Source organism: Pleurodeles waltl, chromosome 4_2 (genome assembly GCF_031143425.1).
Source record: "Pleurodeles waltl isolate 20211129_DDA chromosome 4_2, aPleWal1.hap1.20221129, whole genome shotgun sequence".
Classification (NCBI taxonomy): Eukaryota; Metazoa; Chordata; class Amphibia; order Caudata; family Salamandridae; genus Pleurodeles; species Pleurodeles waltl.
Window position 1 is genome coordinate 106383039 of NC_090443.1, and position 22479 is coordinate 106405517.

The window sequence follows — 22479 nt, forward strand, 5'->3', positions numbered from 1 at the left end:
AGTTAGTCTAGGGTGGCCCAGAGGAAGGGCTGCACTTGAAGGGGTTGGAGGTGAGATATGGTAAGACTGATAGGACCTAGACCGTGTAAGGTCTGGATGGTGGTCTGCGTGTAAGCCAGACTTAGTTGGTGCATAGCACATTTGATCAGCTTGTAGTCCAGGTAAAGAATAACGTGGATGCTGCTCCTTCTGAGATGAGCTGCATTACGGCCAGACATTTGGTAGAAACTGTTGGGGCTCTGCTCACCTCGAAAGGAAGCACTTTGAATTGATAAAGTGGTCCACTCACCACAGACTTCACGTATTTTCAATTAGCTAGGTGGGTATGTAGAAGTAGGCATCCTTCAGATTGAGGGCAGTCATGAAGTCATCGTGCTGAAATAGTAGTATGACGACTTACAGAGCCATCATGTAGAAGTGCTCTTACAGATTGTATTTGTTGTGGGGCCTGAGATCAAGAATGAGTCTGAGGGTGCTGTTCTTCTTGGGGGATTAGAAAGTACACAGAACAGACCCTTTTTCTGCTGTGTTGTTGCAGAAGCGACTCTATGGTCACCATGGTGTGGAGGACCTGTATTGCTTCCTGAAGGAGTCACAAATGTTCAGTGACCATTTTGTGGTGGAGTGGAGGAATGTTTGGTGGTGCTTGGGTGAATTCTAGACAGTACCCCTGTGTCGATAACTTAGGGTTATGTAACCCTAATGATGTCGAGAACCAAGGGGTCGGAGGTGATTTCTGACCAACGGGGCAGAAACCCTTGCAACCTTCCCCCAACAGGTGTTATGTGGCTATGGGGGCGAAGGTGAATGTAGGAAGCTGGCTCGGTATATACTATATCAAAAGTACATTAGCAAGTAAGTATCCAACATATGGAAAATGTCACTTACCCAGTGTACATCTGTTTGTGGCGTGTTCCGCTGCAGATTCATATGCTGTGCACTGTTCCTGCCATCTAGTGTTGGGCTCGGAGTGTTACAACTTGTTTCTCTTTGAAGAAGTCTTTTAGAGTCACGGGACCAAGTGACTCCTCCCTTTCTGCTCCATTACACATGGGCATTGACTCCATCTTAGATTGTTTTCCCGCAGAGGGTGAGGTAGGAGTGGTAGAATGCGAATAGTAAAGATGTCAATGCAATGGAATAGATATGTATGTACATAGTTTGAGGTAATGGAATGTTTATTTACATATATACAATATTAATTGCAACTTAAATGGCTACAAGCTCCCAGGGAGGTGGGAGGGCGCATGTGAATCTGCAGCGGACCATGCCACTAACAGATGTACACTGGGTAAGTGACATTTTCCGTTCGGTGGCATGTGTAGCTGCAGATACACATGCTGTGCATAGACTACAAAGCAGTAATCCTCCTGAAAGCTGTGGTCAGCCTGTAGGAGTTGAAGTTGTTTGAAATAATGTTCTTAGGACACCCTGTTCTACTGTGGCTTGTTGTGTTGCTAACACATCTACACAGTAGTGTTTGGTAAAAGTATGAGGTGTGGACCAAGTGGCTGCCTTACAAATCTCGGTCATTGGAATGTTACCTAGAAAGGCCATTGTTGCTCCTTTCTTTCTAGTGGAGTGTGCCTTTGGTGTAATGAGTAATTCTCTTTTAGCTTTTAGGTAACAAGTTTGTATGCATTTTTACTATCCATCTGGCAATGCCTTGTTTGGAAATAGGGTTACCAGCATGGGGTTTCTGGAATGCGACGAACAATTGTTTAGTTTTACGAAATGGTTTTGTTCTCTCTATATAATACATTAGAGCTCTTTTTATATCTAATGTATGTAGCACTCTTTCTGCCACTGAGTCTGGCTGTGGGAAGAAGACTGGGAGTTCCACTGTTTGGTTTAAATGAAACAGTGAAATGACTTTTGGTAGAAATTTTGGATTTGTGCAGAGAACAACTTTATGTTTGTGTACTTGTATAAAGGGTTCTTCAATAGTGAAAGCATGTATTTCACTAACTCGTCGTAATGAAGTGATAGCTTCTAAGAATGCCACTTTTGAGGTTAAGAATTGGATTTGACAAGAATGCATGGATTCAAAAGGTGGACCCATGAGTCGTGTAAGTACAATATTAAGATTCCACGAGGGCACAAGGGCACTGGTGGAATCTTGGAGGTATGATCAGATTTAGTCCTTCCATGAAGACTTTAATGACTGGTATTCTAAATAGTGATTTTGTGTGTTTAATTTGCAAGTAAGCTGAAATTGCAGTGTGGTGTAATTTAATGGATGAAAAAGCAAGATTAGCTTTTTGTAGGTGTAGTAAATATCCTACTATGTCCTGAATGGACGCATCCAACGGTGTGATGTGTTTTTCTTGGCAGTAGAAAACAAATCTTTTCCATTTATTAGCATAGCAATGTCTGGTGGTAGGTTTTCTTGCCTGTTTAATGACTTCCATACACTCATTTGAAGATTTAGATATCCAAATTCTAAAACTTCAGGAGCCAGATTGCTAGATTGAGCATTGCTGGATTGGGGTGTCTGATCTGTTGTTTGTGTTGCGTTAACAGGTCTGGTCTGTTTGGAAGTTTGATGTGAGGTACTACTGAGAGGTCAAACAGTGTCGTGTACCACGATTGGCGTGCCCACCTTGGTGCTATGAGTATTAGTTTGAGTTTGTTTTGACGCAGTTTGTTGACTAGAAAAGGAATGAGTGGGAGAGGTGGAAAAGCGTAAGCAAATATCCCTGACCAACTGATCCATAGAGCATTGCCCTTGGACTGAGGGTGTGGGTACCTGGACGCGAAGTTTTGGAATTTTGGTTTGTGGTGAACAGATCGATGTCTGGTGTCCCCCACTGGCAAAAGTATCTTTGTAGTACCTTGGGATGTATTTCCCACTCGTGAGTTTGCTGGTGATCTCGACTGAGATTGTCCGCTAGTTGATTGTGAATGCCTGGGATGTATTGCGCTGTTAGGGGAATATTGTTGTGAATTGCCCAATGCCAAATGTTTTGTGCTAGGAGGCAAAGTTGTAATGAGGGAGTACCCCTCTGTTTGTTTAAGTAGTACATTGTTGTCATGTTGTCTGTTTTGACAAGAATGTGTTTGTGAGCTAGAAGAGGTTGAAAAGCTTTTAGAGCTAGAAAAACTGCTAGTAGTTCTAAGTGATTTATGTATAGCTGTTTTTGCTGGTTGTCCCACTGCCCTTGTATACTGTGATTGTTGAGGTGTGCTCCCCAATCAATATTGTGAGAATGACGTGAGGCACAGGGTCTTGAAAAGGCCGCCCTTTGTTTTCATTTTTGGAAGCAAATAGTGTGTTTGGCGGTCTATCAACACTAGATCTTGGAGGTGACCCTGTGCCTGCGACTATTGTTTTGCAAGGCACTGCTGTAAGGGCCGCATGTGTAACCTTACGTTTGGGACAATTGTGATGCATGATGCCATCATGCCTAGGAGTCTCATCACAAATCTGACTGTGTAATGTTGATTTGGTTGTATTTGTGGTACCATGGTGTGGAATGATTGTACCCTTTGTGGACTTGGACTTGCAATTGCTTTTTGAGTGTTGAATGTAGCTCCCAAGTATTGCTGAGTTTGGGATGGTTGCAAGTGTGATTTTTGGTAATTTATAGAAAACCCTAGTGTGTGTAGGGTATCTATTACGTAACGTGTGTGATTTTGACACTGCTGTTGATTGTTGGCCTTTATTAGCCAATCGTCGAGATATGGGAATACATGCATGTGTTGTCTCCTTATGTATATTGGGATGAGTGAAGCGCTCCCATCACTTTGGCTGTATCAGTGTCTTTTTTCATCTTTTCGATGGCTTCTTGTGTGCCAAATAGCTGTTGCTGATTGAATGGCATGTTTAATACAGCCTGTTGACTCTCCGGTTTGAAGCGTGAGGATCTAAGCCACGCATGGCATCTAATTGTTACTGCAGTGTTCACTGTCCTTGCGGCAGTATCAGCGGAATCCAATGCAGATCTTATTTGATTGCTCGATATCGCCAGTGACTCCTCTACCACTTGTTGAGCTCTCTTCTGGTATTCCTTGGGGAGATGTTGGATTATGTCGCTCATCTCGTCCCAATGAGCTCAGTCATACCTTGAGAGGAGGGCCTGAGAGTTCGCTATGCGCCACTGATTGGCAGCTTGTGACACTACCCTCTTTCCTACCGCATCAAAATTCTTCTTCTTACTCTCCTTATCTGGAGGTGGTGCGTCCCCAGATGACTGCGAGTTTGCTCTCTTCCTCGCTGCGCTGACCACTACCGAGTCTGGGGGTAGCTGCTGGGTGATGAATACTGGGTCTGACGGTGGTGGCTTGTATTTCTTTTCCACCCTTGGTGTTATAGCCCTTCCCTTGACCCTGAAAAATCTGATGGGCATGTTTAAGCATGCCTGGGAGCATGGGCAAACTTTGATAGGAAGCATGCGTTGAGGACAGGGTATTAAAGAGAAAGTCGTCCTCTAAAGGTTCGGAACGCATGCTCACATTGTGGAATGGAGCGGCCCTGGCCAAGACCTTTGTATAGGAGGTGCTATCTTCAGGTGTAGAGGGTTTAGAAGGGTAGCACTCTGGGCTATTGTCCGACACAGGGTCATCGTAAAGGTCACATGGGTCCGTATCTTGCTGCGACTGCACAGTGTGTGTGGGTGACTGTGCAGTGGGTGTGGCAAGGGGAGAAATAGTTCTCTGAGGAGAATGCGGAGGAGAATGTGATGGAAAAAACTGGCGTTGCAGAGATTGTTCTCTAGGCACCTTAGCCTTTGGCTGTTTAGTGTCTGAACGTCCTTGGAAAGCTAGTCCTTTTGAATTTGAGAGGAGGTGCTGTTTGGATCTTCCCAGTATCCTTATGGATCTGTATCCTTGCCTGTGTCTCATCAAACTCCTCCATTTGGTGAAGTTCCTCCTCAAATCTTTGTCTCGCTTTCATTTGTTTTGAGAGTCCATGTTCCTCGGTGTACGAGGCTTTTTTCGGCTCCGAAGCCGTTTTTTTCAGCACCGAAATGCCCATGCTGACATTAGCCCTCGGCTCCGAAAGGCTCTTCCGAGGTTTCGACTCGATGAGTCGATGTCGAGTTTTCTCGGACACAGTTTCTCGGCTTGAGTCCGAAGACTTCGGCACGGATTTTGCCTTTTTCGGTGCCAATGGTGTTTCCCGGTCACCGCTTGATTTCTTGTGGGTCAAGCCATGGCCTTCTGGCAGTGGCGTCCCCGAGGCTTTTAGTTTTGTCTTGGACTGACTCTGGACTCGAGTTGGGTCAGGTGTACTCACGTGCTGGCCTGCTGTGGGTGGTCGGTCTGCGTCAGAGTCGGAACCTTGATGGAGATGGCCACCTCCTCTTCCTCGACGTCGAGGTGCTCAGTACTTTTCGACGCCATGTGCAGTTGTCTCGCCCTTTGATCCCTCAAGGCTTCTTCGAGCGGAAGGACCTGCAGGCCTCACAAGTATCCTCTCGGTGGTCCGGTGACAAACACAGATTACAGACCCGGTGTCGGTCTGTGTAGGGATACTTGGCGTGGCACTGTGGGCAGAATCGGAACGGGGTCCGGTCCATTAGGCTTCGACGATTTTGCGGTCGGGCCGACCAGGCCCTGGCTGGTTGCGGGAGCCCCTAAGGGCCACTGAAGGTGTGTTTCGCCGGTGTCGAAGCAAGATGTTTCGTGATCGAAAACAATACCGGCGATTTTCGGTGAATTTAGTCTTTTTATGAATCGAATACACGGAGCGAAGAGGAACACGTCCAAACCCGATGGCAGAAGGAAAACAATCTAAGGTGGAGTCGATGCCCATGCGCAATGGAGCCGAAAGGGAGGAGTCACTCGGGCCCGTGACTCGATAAGACTTCTTCGAAGAAAAACAACTTGTAACACTCCGAGCCCAACACTAGATGGCAGGAACAGTGCACAGCGTGTGTATCTGAAGCTACACATGCCACCGAACATATCAATACCACTTTGTTTCAATTTGGCAAGTTATACAGTTTTTGAATACATTGCAATAATCTGTTTTAAACGTTCAGTGCAGTTTTCATAAAACAGTTCGGGTGGGGGGGAAGAAAAGTTAGCACAGTTTTGAGGTAAGTACAAGACATAAAGTTCCAGTCTCCAGGGGTTAGGATGTCCACAGGTTGGGGTTCAAGTTAACCCCAAACACCCACCACCAGCAAAAGAGGGCCGGCCGGGTACAGAGGTCAAAGTTGAGGTAGATTTAAAATGGGCTCCTATGAAGACTGATGAGGGCACTTTGAATCAGGCCTGCTTGCAGGTAAGTAAGTACCCATGTCTTCAGAGGGCAGACCTGGGGGTTTAGAGGAGCACTGAGGTGGGTGGGTTCGGAGCCACAGGTCAGCACCAAGCACACACCCTCAGCAGCGCCCGGGTGCAAACATAGCGTCGGGCTCCCAATGCGTTCCAATTGGGGGACACCAGAGGTCACAAAGATGCTGCAGGCTCAGTCCAGGGGATGGGTTCCGGGAAACCAAAGGCTGGACAAGGAGGAGGGCAGCCTGTTGAACACTGATACACTGAAGGTCTGATTCCCCAAGGTCAGGGGGCTGCGGGTGCATGGCTACCTTCTGGCGTTAGCAATCTTTGTTCAGTTCTCTCATGGACATGGGGGTCCTCCGGATTTAGGCTGCAGGCATCCTCGAGTTGGACAGAAGGGGGTCAACCCTGGGTGGACACTAAGTCAGAATCGCCTGGGGACTAGCTCTAGTCAGTTGGGCCACGTGGATAAGGGGTGTGGGCCGGGTACAGATTAGTCATTCCTCCTTGTTTTTCCTAATTTTCCAGCTGTACTTGCTGCCAAAAGTGGGTCTTCATCCGGGAGGAGGCATCTCCACGAGCTGGAGTTCCCTGGGGCACTGTAACAAGAGGCCCGAGCCGTTGAGGACCAACAACAGGTGTTACAGCTCCTGCAGGGGGGAGGTTTGAAGCACCTCCACCCAGTGCAGGCTTTGTTTCTGGCCACAGAAAGCACAAAGGCTATCACCCCATGTGGTCAGAAGCTTGTCTGGAAATGGCAGTCTGGCACAGACTGGTCAGTCCTGCACTAGAAGCTTGACTAAAAAAAAAAACAGGGGGCATTTGTAAGATGCTCGCTGGGTGCATTTTTCAATATATCCTACACTGGCATCAGTGTGGGTTTATTGTGCTGGGAAGTTTGATACCAAACTTCCCAGACTTTAGTTAAGCCATTATTGAGCTGTGATGTTTGTCATGACAAACTCCCAGCCCATTAACTTTATATGGCCACACTGCATTTACAATGTCTAAGAATGGGCTTAGACACTGTAGGGGCATCTTGCTTATGCACCTATGGGTTAGTGCATACTAACATAGGGCTGTAAGGCCTGCTAGAGAGGGGACTTACCTATTCCACAGGCAGTGGTTTGTGGGCAATGCACCCTGAGAGAGGTGCCATGTCGACTTTGTCTATTTCTCCCCACCAGCAAACACAAGCTGCAAAGACAGTGTGCATGTGCTTGGTGAGGGGTCCCCCAGGGTGGCAAAATACATGCTCCAGCCCTTGGGGACGTTCCCTGGCCACAGGGCCCTTGGTACCATGGGTAGCTTTTACAAGATACTTAACTGTGTGCCACAGGTGTGCCAATTGTGAAAGCAATGGTACATTTGTAGGGAAAGAACACTGGTGCTGGGGCCTGGTTAGCAGGATCCCCACCCCAGAGTGTGAGGAACCCTCTGGTGAGGGTTGTGGAGAATTCCCATGCAGTAAAGGAGAAGAAAGTGGAGGAGAACAGTGAGCAAGAGTCACAGGGAAGTAGCCCTCTTGTGCCTTTTAGGCCCCCTGGGAGTGAAAGGCAGAGGAGGGTTGAGGGCCTCCTTAACGTCAATTTTCTCTTATGAGGAGCAGAGTCTTTGGGCAGCTGTGGAGGCTTTGTCAGGATCAGACGGAAAAATATGCAGCAGTAGAAGGCAGTCTGGAAGGAACTGAAGAGGGTGTATGCAGAGATTACACCAAGCTTTATATTGACTCTGAATACTTCAGGTCGATATCTTTTGGCTCTGAATGCTTCAGATGTGGCGTGTCTTGACTTCAAATGCTTCGGGTCTATCTGCTTCGAGCATTAAGACAGCCACGTCTGTCTGAGTGTAGCACCTAAGAGGAGGATTTTAGCACGGAGTGTGTAACCGGTGTCAGTTATGGCTCGAATGACGGCTGTCGACCTTGGTTGGGAGACTAGTGGCCTCAGAGGCAGCCCAGGAGCTCGAGGCTGATGCCTCCATTTAATGTGTGGAAGAGGTGCCAGCACTCAATGCAGACGCTGGGCCGGCAAATACTCCCCTGTTTCAACATCTGCCTTTGAGTGAACATTTTGCAGCATGACTTCGGCGCCTGGAGTATCCAGTTACTTGAAATCTGACTCCTCTTGCTCACCAAATAAATCCGGGCTATACTCTATTTCTTGTTTGTGCGTCATGAAGGCAGAGGCGAGTTGACAACTGCACCAGTTCCAAAGGGTCTTCTTGCTTCAGAGCCTGACACATCCAACAGAAGTCTTCCAGATAATCTGGATACAAGCAAAGGATGAAACCCTTGTGGAGATCGTTTCTCGGGTACTTGGCATGGCAAGTGGGAAATTCTCTACTCAAATGATGGGAGTTGAGAGGCTGGTGACTGACAAGGAGTGAAAAAAGTTTGTTTAAAGTACCAACATGGAATGGATCTGACGGCCCGGTGAGAACACCCGGCATCGATCCGGAGCTCACTTCAACATGCCTGAACCCAACAGCGTAGAAAAAAACTCTCAAACAATGGAGCCGATGTGCATCTGCAATACCATTAGTAGGTGGGGTCAATAGGTCCTGTGGCAAAAAAAAAAAAAACTTACTTAGAAGAAAAACAAGTTGTACAAGTCTGAGCCCAACATTAGATGGGGGAACTATGCACGGCATATGTACCTAAAGCCACATAAGCCACTAACAATGTCATTTTTGGAGGGGAAATAGTTCCATAGCACACTGGCTTTCAGAATCTGTGTTTACAGGCATGGAAAGAAAGCAACTAAAGATAGCATGGAGAGGTGGCGAGTAAATGCAGCTCTACTGTTTTACTTCCAGGGTGGTATAGCCCCGAGCACAGCTGCACGGCGTTACCTAGTGGTACGCAGGAGCTTTGCTGCAATTTGTTTCTAGAACCAGTCTGGCTAATGGGGAGCATTGTAAGGTGAGATATCTGCAGTTAGAGGCATCAATCAGAAAAAAAAAAAAAACGAATCTAAACCTAAGCTCAAAGACAAAAACCTGGACAGATTTGAACCTCAACTTTCACCCTGTGTCAGGTTTCTTAAATTCACCCCAGAAACTGATCTCGTCCTCAGGGAGCTCAACGTCAAGAGAACTAAGGGTACTTGCATGTTTAGCCTCCAAACAGACAAGGGCAAAAGAAGCCTTTCACTTCTAAAATAACCCCAGGGCCTTCTGTTGTATAGCTAGGTCTAATTGAACTATGTAAGTAAAACTACCTAAGTGCTAATGCCGAAAAATAACAATCTATTTTGAGTAAATCTTATTGAAGATACATTCTTGCAAAGAAGTGTAAACAAGAAAATTTTGATCTAAAAGTCTGTGTGGAGGGAAAGGTCATAACTATATGTTAAGCAGGGAATCTTTGTTAGATTGTTAAAGAACGGTCAGTAACCTGAGATGAATACATACCCCCATGAAGAAAAAATCTGGCTTATTGTTTGACGATGTTATGACAATGCTAATGTTGATCAGATTAAATTAGTAAATTAAAGTCTGTGCAAGGAGTCCAGACTAGAAACACAAGAGCAGTTAGAGTAAAAGGGCAGTGTTTCTCAGTGAAACTTGACAAGCCATACCTTATTGAACTCAGAGTTTTAATTGTTAAGGACCTGTGGATGTATTTATTTACTTAAAATGCTCAAAAATAAAATACAAAGGATCCTAGATTAACAAATACTTCTCGTTTTATTCCATGAGATGAGCCTAGTCAGGAGCCTCACCTTTATTCCTGTGAGCATGCCTGTTGTACTGACACTGAAATCAAGGTACGCCAACATTTCTGGAGTAGGTGGCTTGTACACCTGAGGTGGTCGCTTCCTTGGCAGGTCATCTGAAACAAGACAGATGGGCTCATGTAGATACATATACACACTTCATAGTGATTACTTTACCAGCTGCAAAAAGAGGTATGTGTCATAAAGAAACTAGGCTATTTAGAGCTGTTATTCCTCTTGGACTACTAAGTAAAAATCCAAATTTAGGTTTTCTAGAAATGCACTAAAAACACCGCCTCCCAGAATTATCAAAGTAGAGAGGGTCTGCTATGAGTCTCTCCGAGAAGGAGTTGGCATTTTACGAAAAACCAACTAAATGAAGCTCTTAAGGCAATGTCAGTGTGAGAAAGTGAATTATTAGTTGGTGTGGAAGGTAGTACACCACAAGAAGTAATAATGTCACTATTCTGGTTAGGTCCAGTAAAGGCTTTAATACAGAAAACATGAGCTCATCACCTGGTAGCTATGGTGCACAGCAAGCAGCCTCAACTTCATAAATGTGTAAAGTATAAGGAAGCACGTTGGATCCAAAGACCGTGTTGTTGACAACTGGTTGCTGAAGAATGAGGTCTCAGTAAAGCCATCGACAAAGGCAGGAAAACTCTTTAATTACCATCCACAAAGCAGTCAGCGTCTAGTTTGATTAAGATACCTACCTTTGGACTTATTCTCTCATCTGTAAGTCAGATTCCTTCTTCGGGACAGGGCTGCAGGCTGTAACAGGAGAGGTTTGATGCCAGAACTGGTTGGCGTTGGGCCTGCTCAATTTGATTTGCTGCTGCAGAGAAGAACGTAGTGGGATCTGTAGTAAAGTCATGCCTGCCAACTATGTCCCCTGAGCAGTTCGGATTGGCAGATCGGTCCCAGTCTTCTGTTCGATGTCCAGTTAAAAATCCTTCAGAAAGTTTCTAAGTGCAAAGATTTAACGTTAGGCAGGAGGAATACGCTGTGACTCCAGCCAAGGTTTTCAGTACTTATGGATCAGGTTTCACTCCACAGAAGCCACCCGCAGGGTCAGGTGCAGGTTCAGTTAAGATTGGTCAGCTGGTCTCCTTCAGGAATGTGGGCTTCTTACAGTTGTGTTATCCCTGTAGCTTAACAGGAGAGCAGCCAACTGATCCTTGGAGTCAACTTTATTGTCATGAGTATAAGTGGGAGAAGGCACAGTCCTTAGGGTTCTTCTCACAAGTCCCAAAAGTAGGTGCAGTCCTTCCTTTTGTCATCCACAGGTCCAGCAGTGTTCTGAATAAGGTGCCCAATGGGGTCACATTAATGCCTGGTACAAATGTGTGAGTAAGGTGACTAATGGCAACTCTCTGACCAATAGAGATAAGTTTCCAGGGGTAACCCTACCACCTCTTGTAGCATTTTTTGTGTGTTGTACTGCTAACAATCCCAAAGTGATCTGTCTACCTAAATACAACATGGCAGAACCTTTCCTTCCTTGTGTCGAGCTTTTGTGCCCATCCCAGAGGTGTGGCCAGGGAAATGAACAAACCCTTTCCTGTGATCACTCAAAACTGGTTCTAGGGCAGCTCCTCTCCCACCTGGATTGGGGCTGGCCGGCTAGAAGGACAAGAGAGGGGGCAAACCAAGCTGTGAGCGACATCTGCCTGTGACACGGCAGGCCCCTTTGAATGGCACTAAGTTCCAGGACACAGCCCAAATGGTCGTATTGTCAGGGGAACAGGGCACCCAAGCCTTTTTACTCAGCTCTGGGAGCCAATTCACACCTACTCAAGGCCCTATTGAGCTCCTGGGTGACAGTTGGAAGCTGAAGTGGATGGTCTTCTAGAGGGTTTAGGCTGGTGCAAGGTAACTTTTTTTTAAAGTACATATTGTAAAATACTTGTAACAAATCTGACTTGATCAATTAATCAAATTTGTAATATCATTTATAAAAAGCCCAAGCATGACATTTTTTATCTGGTTCTTAGGTGGAGATAACTTTATTAACTTTAGAAAATATCTTGAAGCTTTCCTATGGAACAGCTAGCTTTGTCACAAAGAAAATTGCTTTTTTAGGAATTTTCACTGTAAGGCAATGTTTGACATTAAACTTGTATTGTCTTACTTTTAAATACCAAACATTCCACCTCATGGTAATTTAGGGCTTATTAAGATGTGACTCATAAAAATTTGAAAGGAGGGTTTAGACCAGTCAACAGGGGTTATTTTGACAGGTGAAATTTGAAGTTTTAAAACGGGGCAGCCAAGTTACTAGTGGCAGGACTGCAGTCATGCTTTGCATTGTCACTTTAGTGGTTGCCAAACATGTGTTGCAGTCCACTGATACCATTTAGGTTACAGGCCCTGGTACACTTTTGTGAGGAAATGCCTCCTTGGCATGGTTACCCCCTGACTTTTTGCCTTTGCTGATGCCAAGTTATGATTTGAAAGTGTGCTGGGACCCTGCTAACCAGGCCCCAGCACCAGTGTTCTTTCCCTAAACTGTACCTTTGTCTCCACAATTGGCACAACCCTGGCACCCAGGTAAGTTCCTTGTAACTGGTACCCCTGATACCAAGGGCCCTGATGCCAGGGAAGGTCTCTAAGGGCTGCAGCATGTCTTATTCCATCCTAGAGACCCCTCACTCAGCATATGCACACTGCTTTTCAGCTTGTGTGTGCTGGTGGGGAGAAAATGACTAAGTCGACATGGCACTCCCCTCAGAGTGCCATGCCAACCTCACACTGCCTGTGGCATAGGTAGGTCACCCCTCTAGCAGGCCTTACAGCCCTAAGGCAGGGTGCACTATACCACAGGTGAGGGCATAAGTGCATGAGCACTATGCCCCTACAGTGTCTAAGCCAAACCTTAGACATTGTAAGTGCAGGGTAGCCATGAGTATATGGTCTGGGAGTCTGTCAAACACGAACTCCACAGCACCATAATGGCTACACTGAAAACTGGGAAGTTTGGTATCAAACATCTCAGCACAATAAATGCACACTGATGAAAGTGTGCAATTTATTGTAAAATACACCCAGAGGGCATATCTTAGAGATGCCCCCTGAAAACATATGTGGCCTGACTAGTTTTTGCCAGCCTGCCACACACCAGACATGTTGCTGGCCACATGGGGAGAGTGCCTTTGTCACTCTGTGGCCAGGAACAAAGCCTGTACTGGGTGGAGGTGCTTCTCACCTCCCCCTGCAGGAACTGTAACACCTGGCGGTGAGCCTCAAAGGCTCACCCCCTTTGTTACAGCGCCACAGGGCATCCCAGCTAGTGGAGATGCCCACCCCTCCGGCCACTGCCCCCACTTTTGGAGGCAAGGCTGGAGGAGATAATGAGGAAAACAAGAAGGAGTCACGCACCAGTCAGGACAGCCCCTGTAGAAGGAGGATTCCCCCAATAGGATTAGGGATGTGCCCCCTCCCAACATGGAGGAGGCACAAAGAGGGTGTAGCCACCCTCAAGGACAGTAGCCATTGGCTACTGCCCTCCCAGACCTAAACACACTCCTAAATTCAGTTTTCTAGGGGCTCCCAGAACTGAGGAAGATAGATTCCTGCAACCTAAAGAAGAAGAAGGACTGCTGACCTGAAGCCTGCAGTGAAGACGGAGACGACAACTGATTTGGCCCCAGCCCCACCGGCCTGTCTCCCTACTTCGACGAAAACTGCAACAGCGACGCATCCAACAGGGACCAGCGACCTCTGAAGCCTCAGAGGACTGCCCTGCATCTGAAGGACCAAGAAGCTCCCGAGAACAGTGGCCCTGTTCAAGAAACTAAGAACAACAAAGAAGCAACTTTTAAAGACCACACGTTTCCCGCTGGAAACGTGAGACTTTCCACTCTACACCCGACACCCCCGGCTCGACCTGCGGAAACCTAACACTACAGGGAGGACTCCCCAGCAACTGCGAGCCCGTGAGTAGCCAGAGTTAACCCCCCTGAGCCCCCACAGCGACGCATGCAGAGGAAATCCAGAGGCTCCCCCCTGACTGCGACTGCCTGTAACAAGGAACCCGACGCCTGGAACCAACACTGCACCCGCAGCCCACAGGACCTGAAGGAACCGAACTCCAGTGCAGGAGCGACCCCCAGGCGACCCTCTACCTAGCCCAGGTGGTGGCTACCCCGAGAAGCCCCCCCTGTGCCTGCCTGCATCGTTGAAGAGACCCCCAGATCTCCCCATTGCTTTCTATACAAAACCCAACATCTGTTTGCACTCTGAACCCAGCCGCCCCTGTGCCGCTGAGGGTGTACTTTCTGTGCCTGCTTGTGTGTCCCCCGGTGCACTACAAAACCCCCCTGGTCTGCCCTCCGAGTACGCGGGTACTTACCTGCTGGCAGACTGGAACCGGGGCACCCCTGTTTCCATTGAAGCCTATGTGTTATGGGCACCTCTTTGACCTCTGCACCTGACCGGCCCGGAGATGCTGGTGTGGTAACTTTGGGGTTGCCTTGAACCCCCAACGGTGGGCTACCTTGAACCCAACTTTGAACCCTGTAAGTGTTTTACTTACCTGTGAACTTAATTACTTTCTCTCCCCCCCCCCCGGAACTGTTGGTTTTTGCACTAAGTGTCCACTTTTAAAATAGCTTATTGCCATTTTTGTCAAAACTGTACATGCTATTGTGATTATGCAAAGTTCCTAGAATACCCGAGTGAAATACTTTTCATTTGAAGTATTACTTGTAAATCTTGAACCTGTGGTTCTTAAAATAAACTAAGAAAATATATTTTTCTATATAAAAACCTATTGGCCTGGAATCAGTCTGAGTGTGTGTTCCTCATTTATTGCCTGTGTGTGTACAACAAATGCTTAACACTACCCTCTGATAAGCCTACTGCTCGACCACACTACCACAAAATAGAGCATTAGAATGATCTCTTTTTGCCTCTATCTCACCTCTAAGGGGAACCCTTGGACTCTGTGCACACTATTTCTTACTTTGAAATAGTATATACAGAGCCAACTTACTACAACTTTATTCTATATACTAGGGGCTTAGAGGTAAGCTAAACGTGGCTATCAGTAGTATTGCGAATTTCAAATGTTTTTATGGGTCAAAGCACTGGGCCTGGTTAGCAGAATCCCAGTGCACAAAGTAACAAACCAGCACCATCAGTCAAAACAAATGGGGCTGATCATACTAAAAAGAGCAATTTTGTTTATGTTAGCTATTGATTAAAAGCCTAAAATAATACACTAATATTAAAAAGAAGAAACATTCCCCACTAACTACAGTTCAACATCTTGGGTTTTTGAGTCATATGCTAGCGGATACCCGGTAGCAATGCAATGCAGGAGAGACATTTTTATAGTGAAGACATGCTCGCTTCTATCCTCTTCACAGTGATACATTAGGCATGAGTTAATTTATTCACATTAAGATTGGCTGAGGTGGTAAAATACATTCCTGATGCAGAACTGTACTGATATTGCACATTTCAATTCAATACAGTACATTCACATACATCCTGAAACAGTATATTCCTATAAGGTACAAAATAGAACATGACTTCTGAGGCTTATATTGCAGACAATCCACAAGTTACATTCACATAAATCCTGATTTAGTTCACTCCTGGTTTCAGATGTACTACATTCCCCTGAGTCCCTATTAAGTATACTTGTATATTTCCATGAACAGTTCCACAAGTCCAGATTGACTACCTTGACACATAGATGATGTACACTTCCATGAATCCTCATAGTGTATTTGTCTAGAAGCCCCTCTACAGTACTTTTTTGTGTGTCATGATTTAGCACATTTCCACAAATCCCATTAGATCATACTTGTCTGAAACGCCTCAATAGCACTGAGGTAAACAGGGAGGTCTTAAGCTAAGGTACATAATAGACCATGGCTGTTGTCACAATTAGAGGACATTCACAGTGAGATTTGGTGTGAGTTTCCCACCATCCGTTTTACTACAGTTGTGATTTCCTGAATTAAAATACCTTTATGCTGCTGGGCGGTAGGTATAGTCTAGCCAGACCGTGAAGACAATTCTCCATCTCTACGTGCATTTTGTTCTGTTTCCCTGAACCCATTTTACAGGATTATTGGGGAATTTTTAGTTGCTGCAAGACTGGGCCCTGAACTTCAGCCTAAATATGGCTTAAATTGAGATATTTGGCCAGAAAGTCCTTTTGAATGCAGTAGAGGTAGAACAGATTGCTGTCTTAGCAGATACCAGAGGTAATTAACTTTTTTCTCCAATATAAAGACAGAGATTGAGAAACGAATGAGCGCCTGTGACAAGTGTGCTCTTAGGGACAATCTGAAAGCACAGCACAAAAATCTATTGTGGACACACACTGGAAATGACCATAAAATAACAGTGGCATACCTTTTATGGGATTAAGCAATATGAGGGAAACAAATGTAATTGTCCGCTATCTATATGCGGGCTGTAACTCAAAAACACAAATGTGAACACATGGAGAAACGTCTTAAGTTAGCCTCTTCAGATTTGTTTTTATTTCTAATTGTGTTTTGGGAGTGTAAAGAGGGCATTGTAGGTTTCATTTAGGTTTCTTCATGTTCTCACATCTTCTTCTTATAATTATTTCTACTGTTTTAATTTCTTTGCTTCAAAGGTCCATTAAGATAGACAACAGACTTTGATTGGAGACTAAAGGCTCTGTTTTGGTACCCCAGAGATACAGCATTGCCAGGGAGCAAACCAATTTTGATACTGTCCCCAGGCCCAGTACGACATGGCAAGCACACCGAGTTTTGAAACAGTTTACAGGCCCAAATTTGACAGTCTAAAATCCTGTTTTGATAGTCTACAGACCATGTTTTGAAAGCCTACAGAACTCGACAAGCTTTGCGATAGAAGCGGTACTGTGGGATAAAATGCTCTGGATGGAAAATCTTTACTTCCTATATGCTTGCAGCACCCCGGAAATAGTCTACCTTTCTAACTGAAAGGTGTCAAACAAGATATCTACCTTTGGTAATTGCTCTGGTTGACAAACTAACTGCAGATTCCTCATCTTTGGAATATTCCATAGGTGCCAGGCATGATCTGTAAGTTTTCACAGAAGTGCTCCTGTGCGCGGCTAGATGGGGTTGTGGGACTCCATGGTAGGCACATTCCACCCCAGAAGTGACAGAGTGAAGCGGCATGTAAGTGCCACCCCTGTACTCAGTCAGTTTCTTGTGTGTCACTTTCCCTTGGTCGCGGAGCACAAATTATGTGGATGTATCAGTTTGCAGATCTTTAATTTGGGATCTTTTAACTTTTTAGATATTTAAAAAAAAAAAAAAAAAAACACACTCCACAAAATGGGTAGGAGGGAGGGCAGTGAGAACGCTGCGGTTATATTATCCACCAGAAAGAAGTAATTTGTTTTCCAACATATAACTAACACATATTCCTCAACTTTAGACTAGATACAAAACCAGTAAATCCCAAGATGGGGGGAGTCTGTGGAGTGGAGTAGAATTAAACCAAAACGTCCTGCAGGAGAGAACGGACAAAATGCTTCTCCAGTCAACCTGGCACTTAAGGCAGTAGTGCTTTGTGAAGATGTGCACGGACACCCATGTTGCAGACTTGCAGATGTCCAGAACAGGCACTAATAACGCCAACATAGTGGCAGCCGCCTTGGCACTAAATGCCTGGGCCCTCAGTCGTTCTGGAGGCTGCTTTTTAGCTAATACATAGCAGATCTTAATGCCAAGGACTATCCAGTCTGAGAGAGTTCTTTCCTACTCTTCCTCTCCTTTCTTACCCACAGAGAACCCTACAAAAAGCTGTTCATCCACCCAGTGGTTTGTGTGTGAGTGACTACCATTAATGGGTGCTAAACCCAATTCTGATCCTTTCTTTTCATAGCCAGGAGCCATCTCTCCAAAGCTAATGTTTTGGCCATCCTTGCTAAAAGGAAGTCCTCTTCATTGAGGATGTCCTCAATGTTTCCAGAGGAACTGGACTCCCCTATGGGTAACCCAGAGCCTATGAGTACTATCCTTGGAATCAGGGGCATTTGGACCATGTACTCCCTAGAAAAGTAAGGAGGGACAAGTTCATCCTCCTGATCTTAACTTCTTCCCCATCTGAGGGGAGGTCTTCCTCCTCAGTAGGGTGGTTCCTTTGCATACTCTGCCAAGAGTTCCTGGAGCTTAGTCTTGGTAAGGTTGAAACCAGTGTTAATGTGTTTCTGCAGAAGAACCTTAATTCCCTTAAGATGGAGGTATGGAGTGAGCTTGAGCTACACACCCATGTCCTCTGAGTTGTTTATTTTGTTACTAAAGTTGGGGATTACTTTTAGAAACTAAAAACTACTTCTAGTTACTTACCCCTAATTATGGTAACTTTTAAATCTAAAAAATAAATACTAAAGGGGACTTAATCAAGGCCTTAGCAGGACTTAAAAATTTAGAAAAATTGTCAATTCAAAAATCAATTGACTCTAAAGGCAATTTTGGAACTTAGTTGTGTGATCCGATATTGGCTGAGTAGTCCAGCAAATGCAAAGTCGTAGACCCCACCGCTGATCCACCAATGTAGGAAGCTGGCTCTGTATATACTATACCAATATGAGGTATAGTCTGCACAGGGTCCAGGGGTTCTACAAAGGCTCAACAGAGGCTAAAGTAGATAATACTAATGCTCTCTTTTGTGGTAGTGAGGTCGAGCAGATAGCCTTATCAGAAGGTCATGCAAAGAATTTGGCAAAGCATTTGTTGTACACACACAGTCAAGAAATGAGGCACACACTCAATGACTAACTCCAGGCCAATTGTTTTTATATAGCAAAAATAGATTTTGTTACTTTATAACTAGAACCAGAAGACATTTGTTGCACGTAAGTACAGTTGTAAGCAGGTATCAAGCATATATGTCAAATGTAGTTTGTTTGATTTTAGCAGTTAAAGCAGTTTACATGTAAGTAGCAAATTTCAATTTTCACAGAAACCAATGGAGTCCTAGGGGAGTCCTAGGTGAGGAAAAGTATTAGCATGTTTTGAAGTACTTGACTTACAGTTCCAGTGTCCGGGGGTTAGGATGTCCACTATTCGAAGTTCAAGTTGACCCCAAACATGCACCACCAGCAACACGGGCCAGACAAAGTTGATGGCGGGTTTATTATGGGATTCTATTGAGACTGGGGGCACTCAACAATGATCTGTTGGCAGGTAAGCACCCGCGTCCTTGGGGAGCAGACCTGAGGGGTTTAGAGGAGCACCTGGGGCCACAGGTCTACACCAAACACACCCTCAGCGGCACAGAGGCAGCCAGGTGCTTGGTGCGCAAACAGAGCTGGGCACCCAATGCTTTTCTAAAGGGTAACCCTGGAGGTCACAAAAGATGCTTCAGGCTGGGTCCAGAGAATCGGTTCTGGGAAACAAAAAGCTGGACAGGCAGGGGAGGTGCCCGCTAGACGTTGTTGGACCGTTGGCCAGATTCCCCAAGGCCAGGAGGCTGAGGGTGCTGGAGACTCCTTGGGCATCGGGAATCTTCATCGGATCCTGTAGTGATCAGGGGGGTCCTCTGGATTCATTCTGCAGGAGTCGTGTTGGCCAGGAGGGGTCAACCAAGGGGGGACTCGAGGTCGTAACCACCTGGGGACCTTATCTGGTCTGGTGGGTCTCCTAAACTCGGGCCGTGGGCGGCAGGTGCAGAGTGAACAGGGCTTGCGGATCCGGAGTCCTTTGGGTGATTTCTTCTGGACAGGGCTGCTGTCCTCAGGAGTTCTTGGACCTCTGCTTGGCAGGCAGTCCTCTTGGGGTTTGTACAGGTCTCTGGTCCTGCAGGATGCGTCGCGTTCTTGGAGCAGGGGACTTTTGCTCCAACCCTACAGGTCTGCAGCTTCAAAGTCAGTTGTCGCCTGGAGTCTTCATTGCCTAGGGCAGCTTGGTAGTCCTCCTTCTTTCTTCTGAATTCACCAGGAATCTGGTGAGTGAGATTCAGGGGAGCCCATAAATACTAGATTTAGGGTGATTACAAGGGTCAGAGAGAAAAGGCCAAAGGCTACTGTCCCTGAGGGTAGCTACACCGTTCCTTTAGGGAGGGAGGCACATTACTAACCCTATTGGTTCCTGTCCTCCAAAACACGATGGAGGATTCTGCAAGGAAGGGGTCACTTCAGCTCTGGACACCTTAGGGGGGGTACCAGCTGAAGTGGTCACTCCTCCTTGTTTTTCCTAATTTCCCCGCCGGACCTAACGCCTAAAGTGGGGCTTGGTTTGGGCAGGGCGGGCATCCCCAATAGGTGGAGTGCCCTGGGGCACTGTAACAGGAGGCCTGTGCCTTTGAGGCTCACTGTCAAGTGTTACAGTTCTTGCAGGGAGGAGGTGTGAAGCACCTCCACCCAGAGCAGGCTTTGTTTCTGACCCCAGAGAGTACAAAGTCTCTCACCTGATGGAGTCAGAAACTTGTCTGCTAGTGGCAGGTCTGCACAGACTGGCCAGCCCTGCACTAAAGAGTTGGGTAAAATACAGGGGGCATCTCTAAGATGCCCTCTGTGTACATTGTAAAATAAATCCAAAACTGGCATCAGTGTGGGTTTATTTTGCTGAGATGTTTGATACCAAAGTTCCTAACCTTCAAAGAAGCCATCATGGAGCTGTGGAGTTCGTAATGACAAACTCCCTGCCCATGTACTTAAAATGGCCACACTGCACTTACAATGTCTAAGAAAGGGCTTTGGCACTGTAGGGCAATATTGCACATGCAGCTCTGTCTTTACCTGTGGTATAGTGCACCCTGCGTTAGGACTGTAAGGTCTGCTAAAGGGGGTGACTTACCACTGCCACAGGCAGTGGTTTGTCGGCACGGCGCCCTGGAAGGGGTGCCATGTCGACATTGCCATTTTCTCCCTACCAGCACACACAATCTGAAATGGCAGTGTGCATATACTTAGTGAGGGGTTCCTTAGGGTGTCACAATATACGCAGCAGCCCTTAGGAACCCCCCCCTGGTCAGAGCCCTTGGTACCACTGGTACCTTTTACAAGGGACTTAGCTGTGTGCCAATTGTGGAAACAGTGGTACAGTTTATGGAAAGAACACTGGTGCTGGGGCCTGGTTAGCAGGATCCCAGCACACACTAAATCAAGTTAGCATCAATACCAGGCAAACGTAGGGGGGTGACCAAACCAAAAAGGGGCAGTTTCCTACAGTGAACACCTATGGTGGGGCACCCTATACTGAGTCCAGGCAACCCTGAGTGATAGCGAATAGGTGTCCAGATAGCAGAAGCTTTCTAGGAGTAGCTGTGGCGAGCAGCTGAAGCATATCCAGGAGCAATGTAAAGCACTTGCAATACTTCAGTAGTCAGAGAGTAACTCACTCACAAGGAAGAACCACGCAGGTGTTGCAAAAAAAAAAAAAAAAAAAAAAAAAAAAGGATACTTTATTACATCACAACTACTAAACTAGCATTGGTATATCTCGCTTTGGAGATATACACACACAATATATACACAAAATAATCAGCAGAAATAGCATAAAAAGACACTGGGCCCTATATGGGGGAGAACGGGAGGGGGACCATATACTAAAAATGACGAATGTGAAACAGTGAGCCCAACCAAGGTAAGTGTGGTCGTTAGCTAGGAGCAGTTAGAAACAACAGAGGTAAGTACATTAGGTGACCCCAGCAACCAGGAGTAAGGTAGTTTACCCACCCACTGTCCCACAGACAAACACAGAGAATACTGGTTGGAGTTTGTGGAATTCAGGACCCTTCCCAGTGCACCCGAGGAAGCTAGCAGAAAAGAGGATGAATGGAGAGTGCCCTTACCCCAGGATACCCAGAAGATAGGAGTACCTACACCAGGGACTCGGATGCAGAGGGGAGAAGGGACGCTCTCTGAAGTCAGTGGATGCCTCGGATTGTACAGCTGCTGTCGGGACCCGTGGACCAGGCCAGTGAAACCCAGGGACGGATTCTGGATGTGGAGGACCTGCAAAGGAAGGGGACAGAGTCCAGCATCCTTGGAGGTGCACAGGTGGTGCAGGTTGCAACCCAGCCTCCTGAAGTTGAAGTTCCTACAAGTCTGTCGAAGAAGAAGTCAGGCTGCATGCTTCAGGAGCTGCAGAAGATCCCAGGAGTTGTCTACGAGCTGTCCCTCAACAGTCACCAGACTGCATGAGGGTCAGGGCCCAGCCAGGTCACCAACAAGCAATAGCAAATGCTAGCATGAGCTGAAAAAGATTTTGCAAAGTTTTTGGGACCAGGAGACTCTACTAAGCAGTGGGTGGGGAGGGGCAGAGCTGCCCCTCAGCCCGCAGGAATGCCAGCAGAAGTCGATGGAGCCCCCACAAGTGACCTACAGGTCGAAGGACATAGGGAGTCACCAGGAGGCCTGTCCAGCACAACAGAACAAAAGTCCCACGTCAAACTGTAGGACAGGGGCTTCACAGTTCCTGAAGATCTCCTTGAGGAAGAGTCAACAAGCCTTGGCAAGTGCAATAGTGGCGGTGCACAGGGGTTCCAGTCCAGTGGCAGAAGCAGGGGCCCACAGTCTCCAAAGTTGGCTAGAAGATAA

At 46.4% G+C, this 22479-nt stretch overlaps 1 protein-coding gene across 1 annotated transcript in view; it reads right to left on the reverse strand.

Annotated features, from left to right (window-relative positions):
* DIP2B (disco interacting protein 2 homolog B) overlaps nt 1–22479 on the reverse strand; it is a 738038-nt gene that overhangs the window by 151308 nt on the left and 564251 nt on the right. The window contains exon 29 of the mRNA XM_069230866.1: nt 9957–10066. Within this exon, the coding sequence (XP_069086967.1) occupies nt 9957–10066 (110 nt within the window). The remainder of the gene's footprint in view (nt 1–9956; nt 10067–22479) is intronic.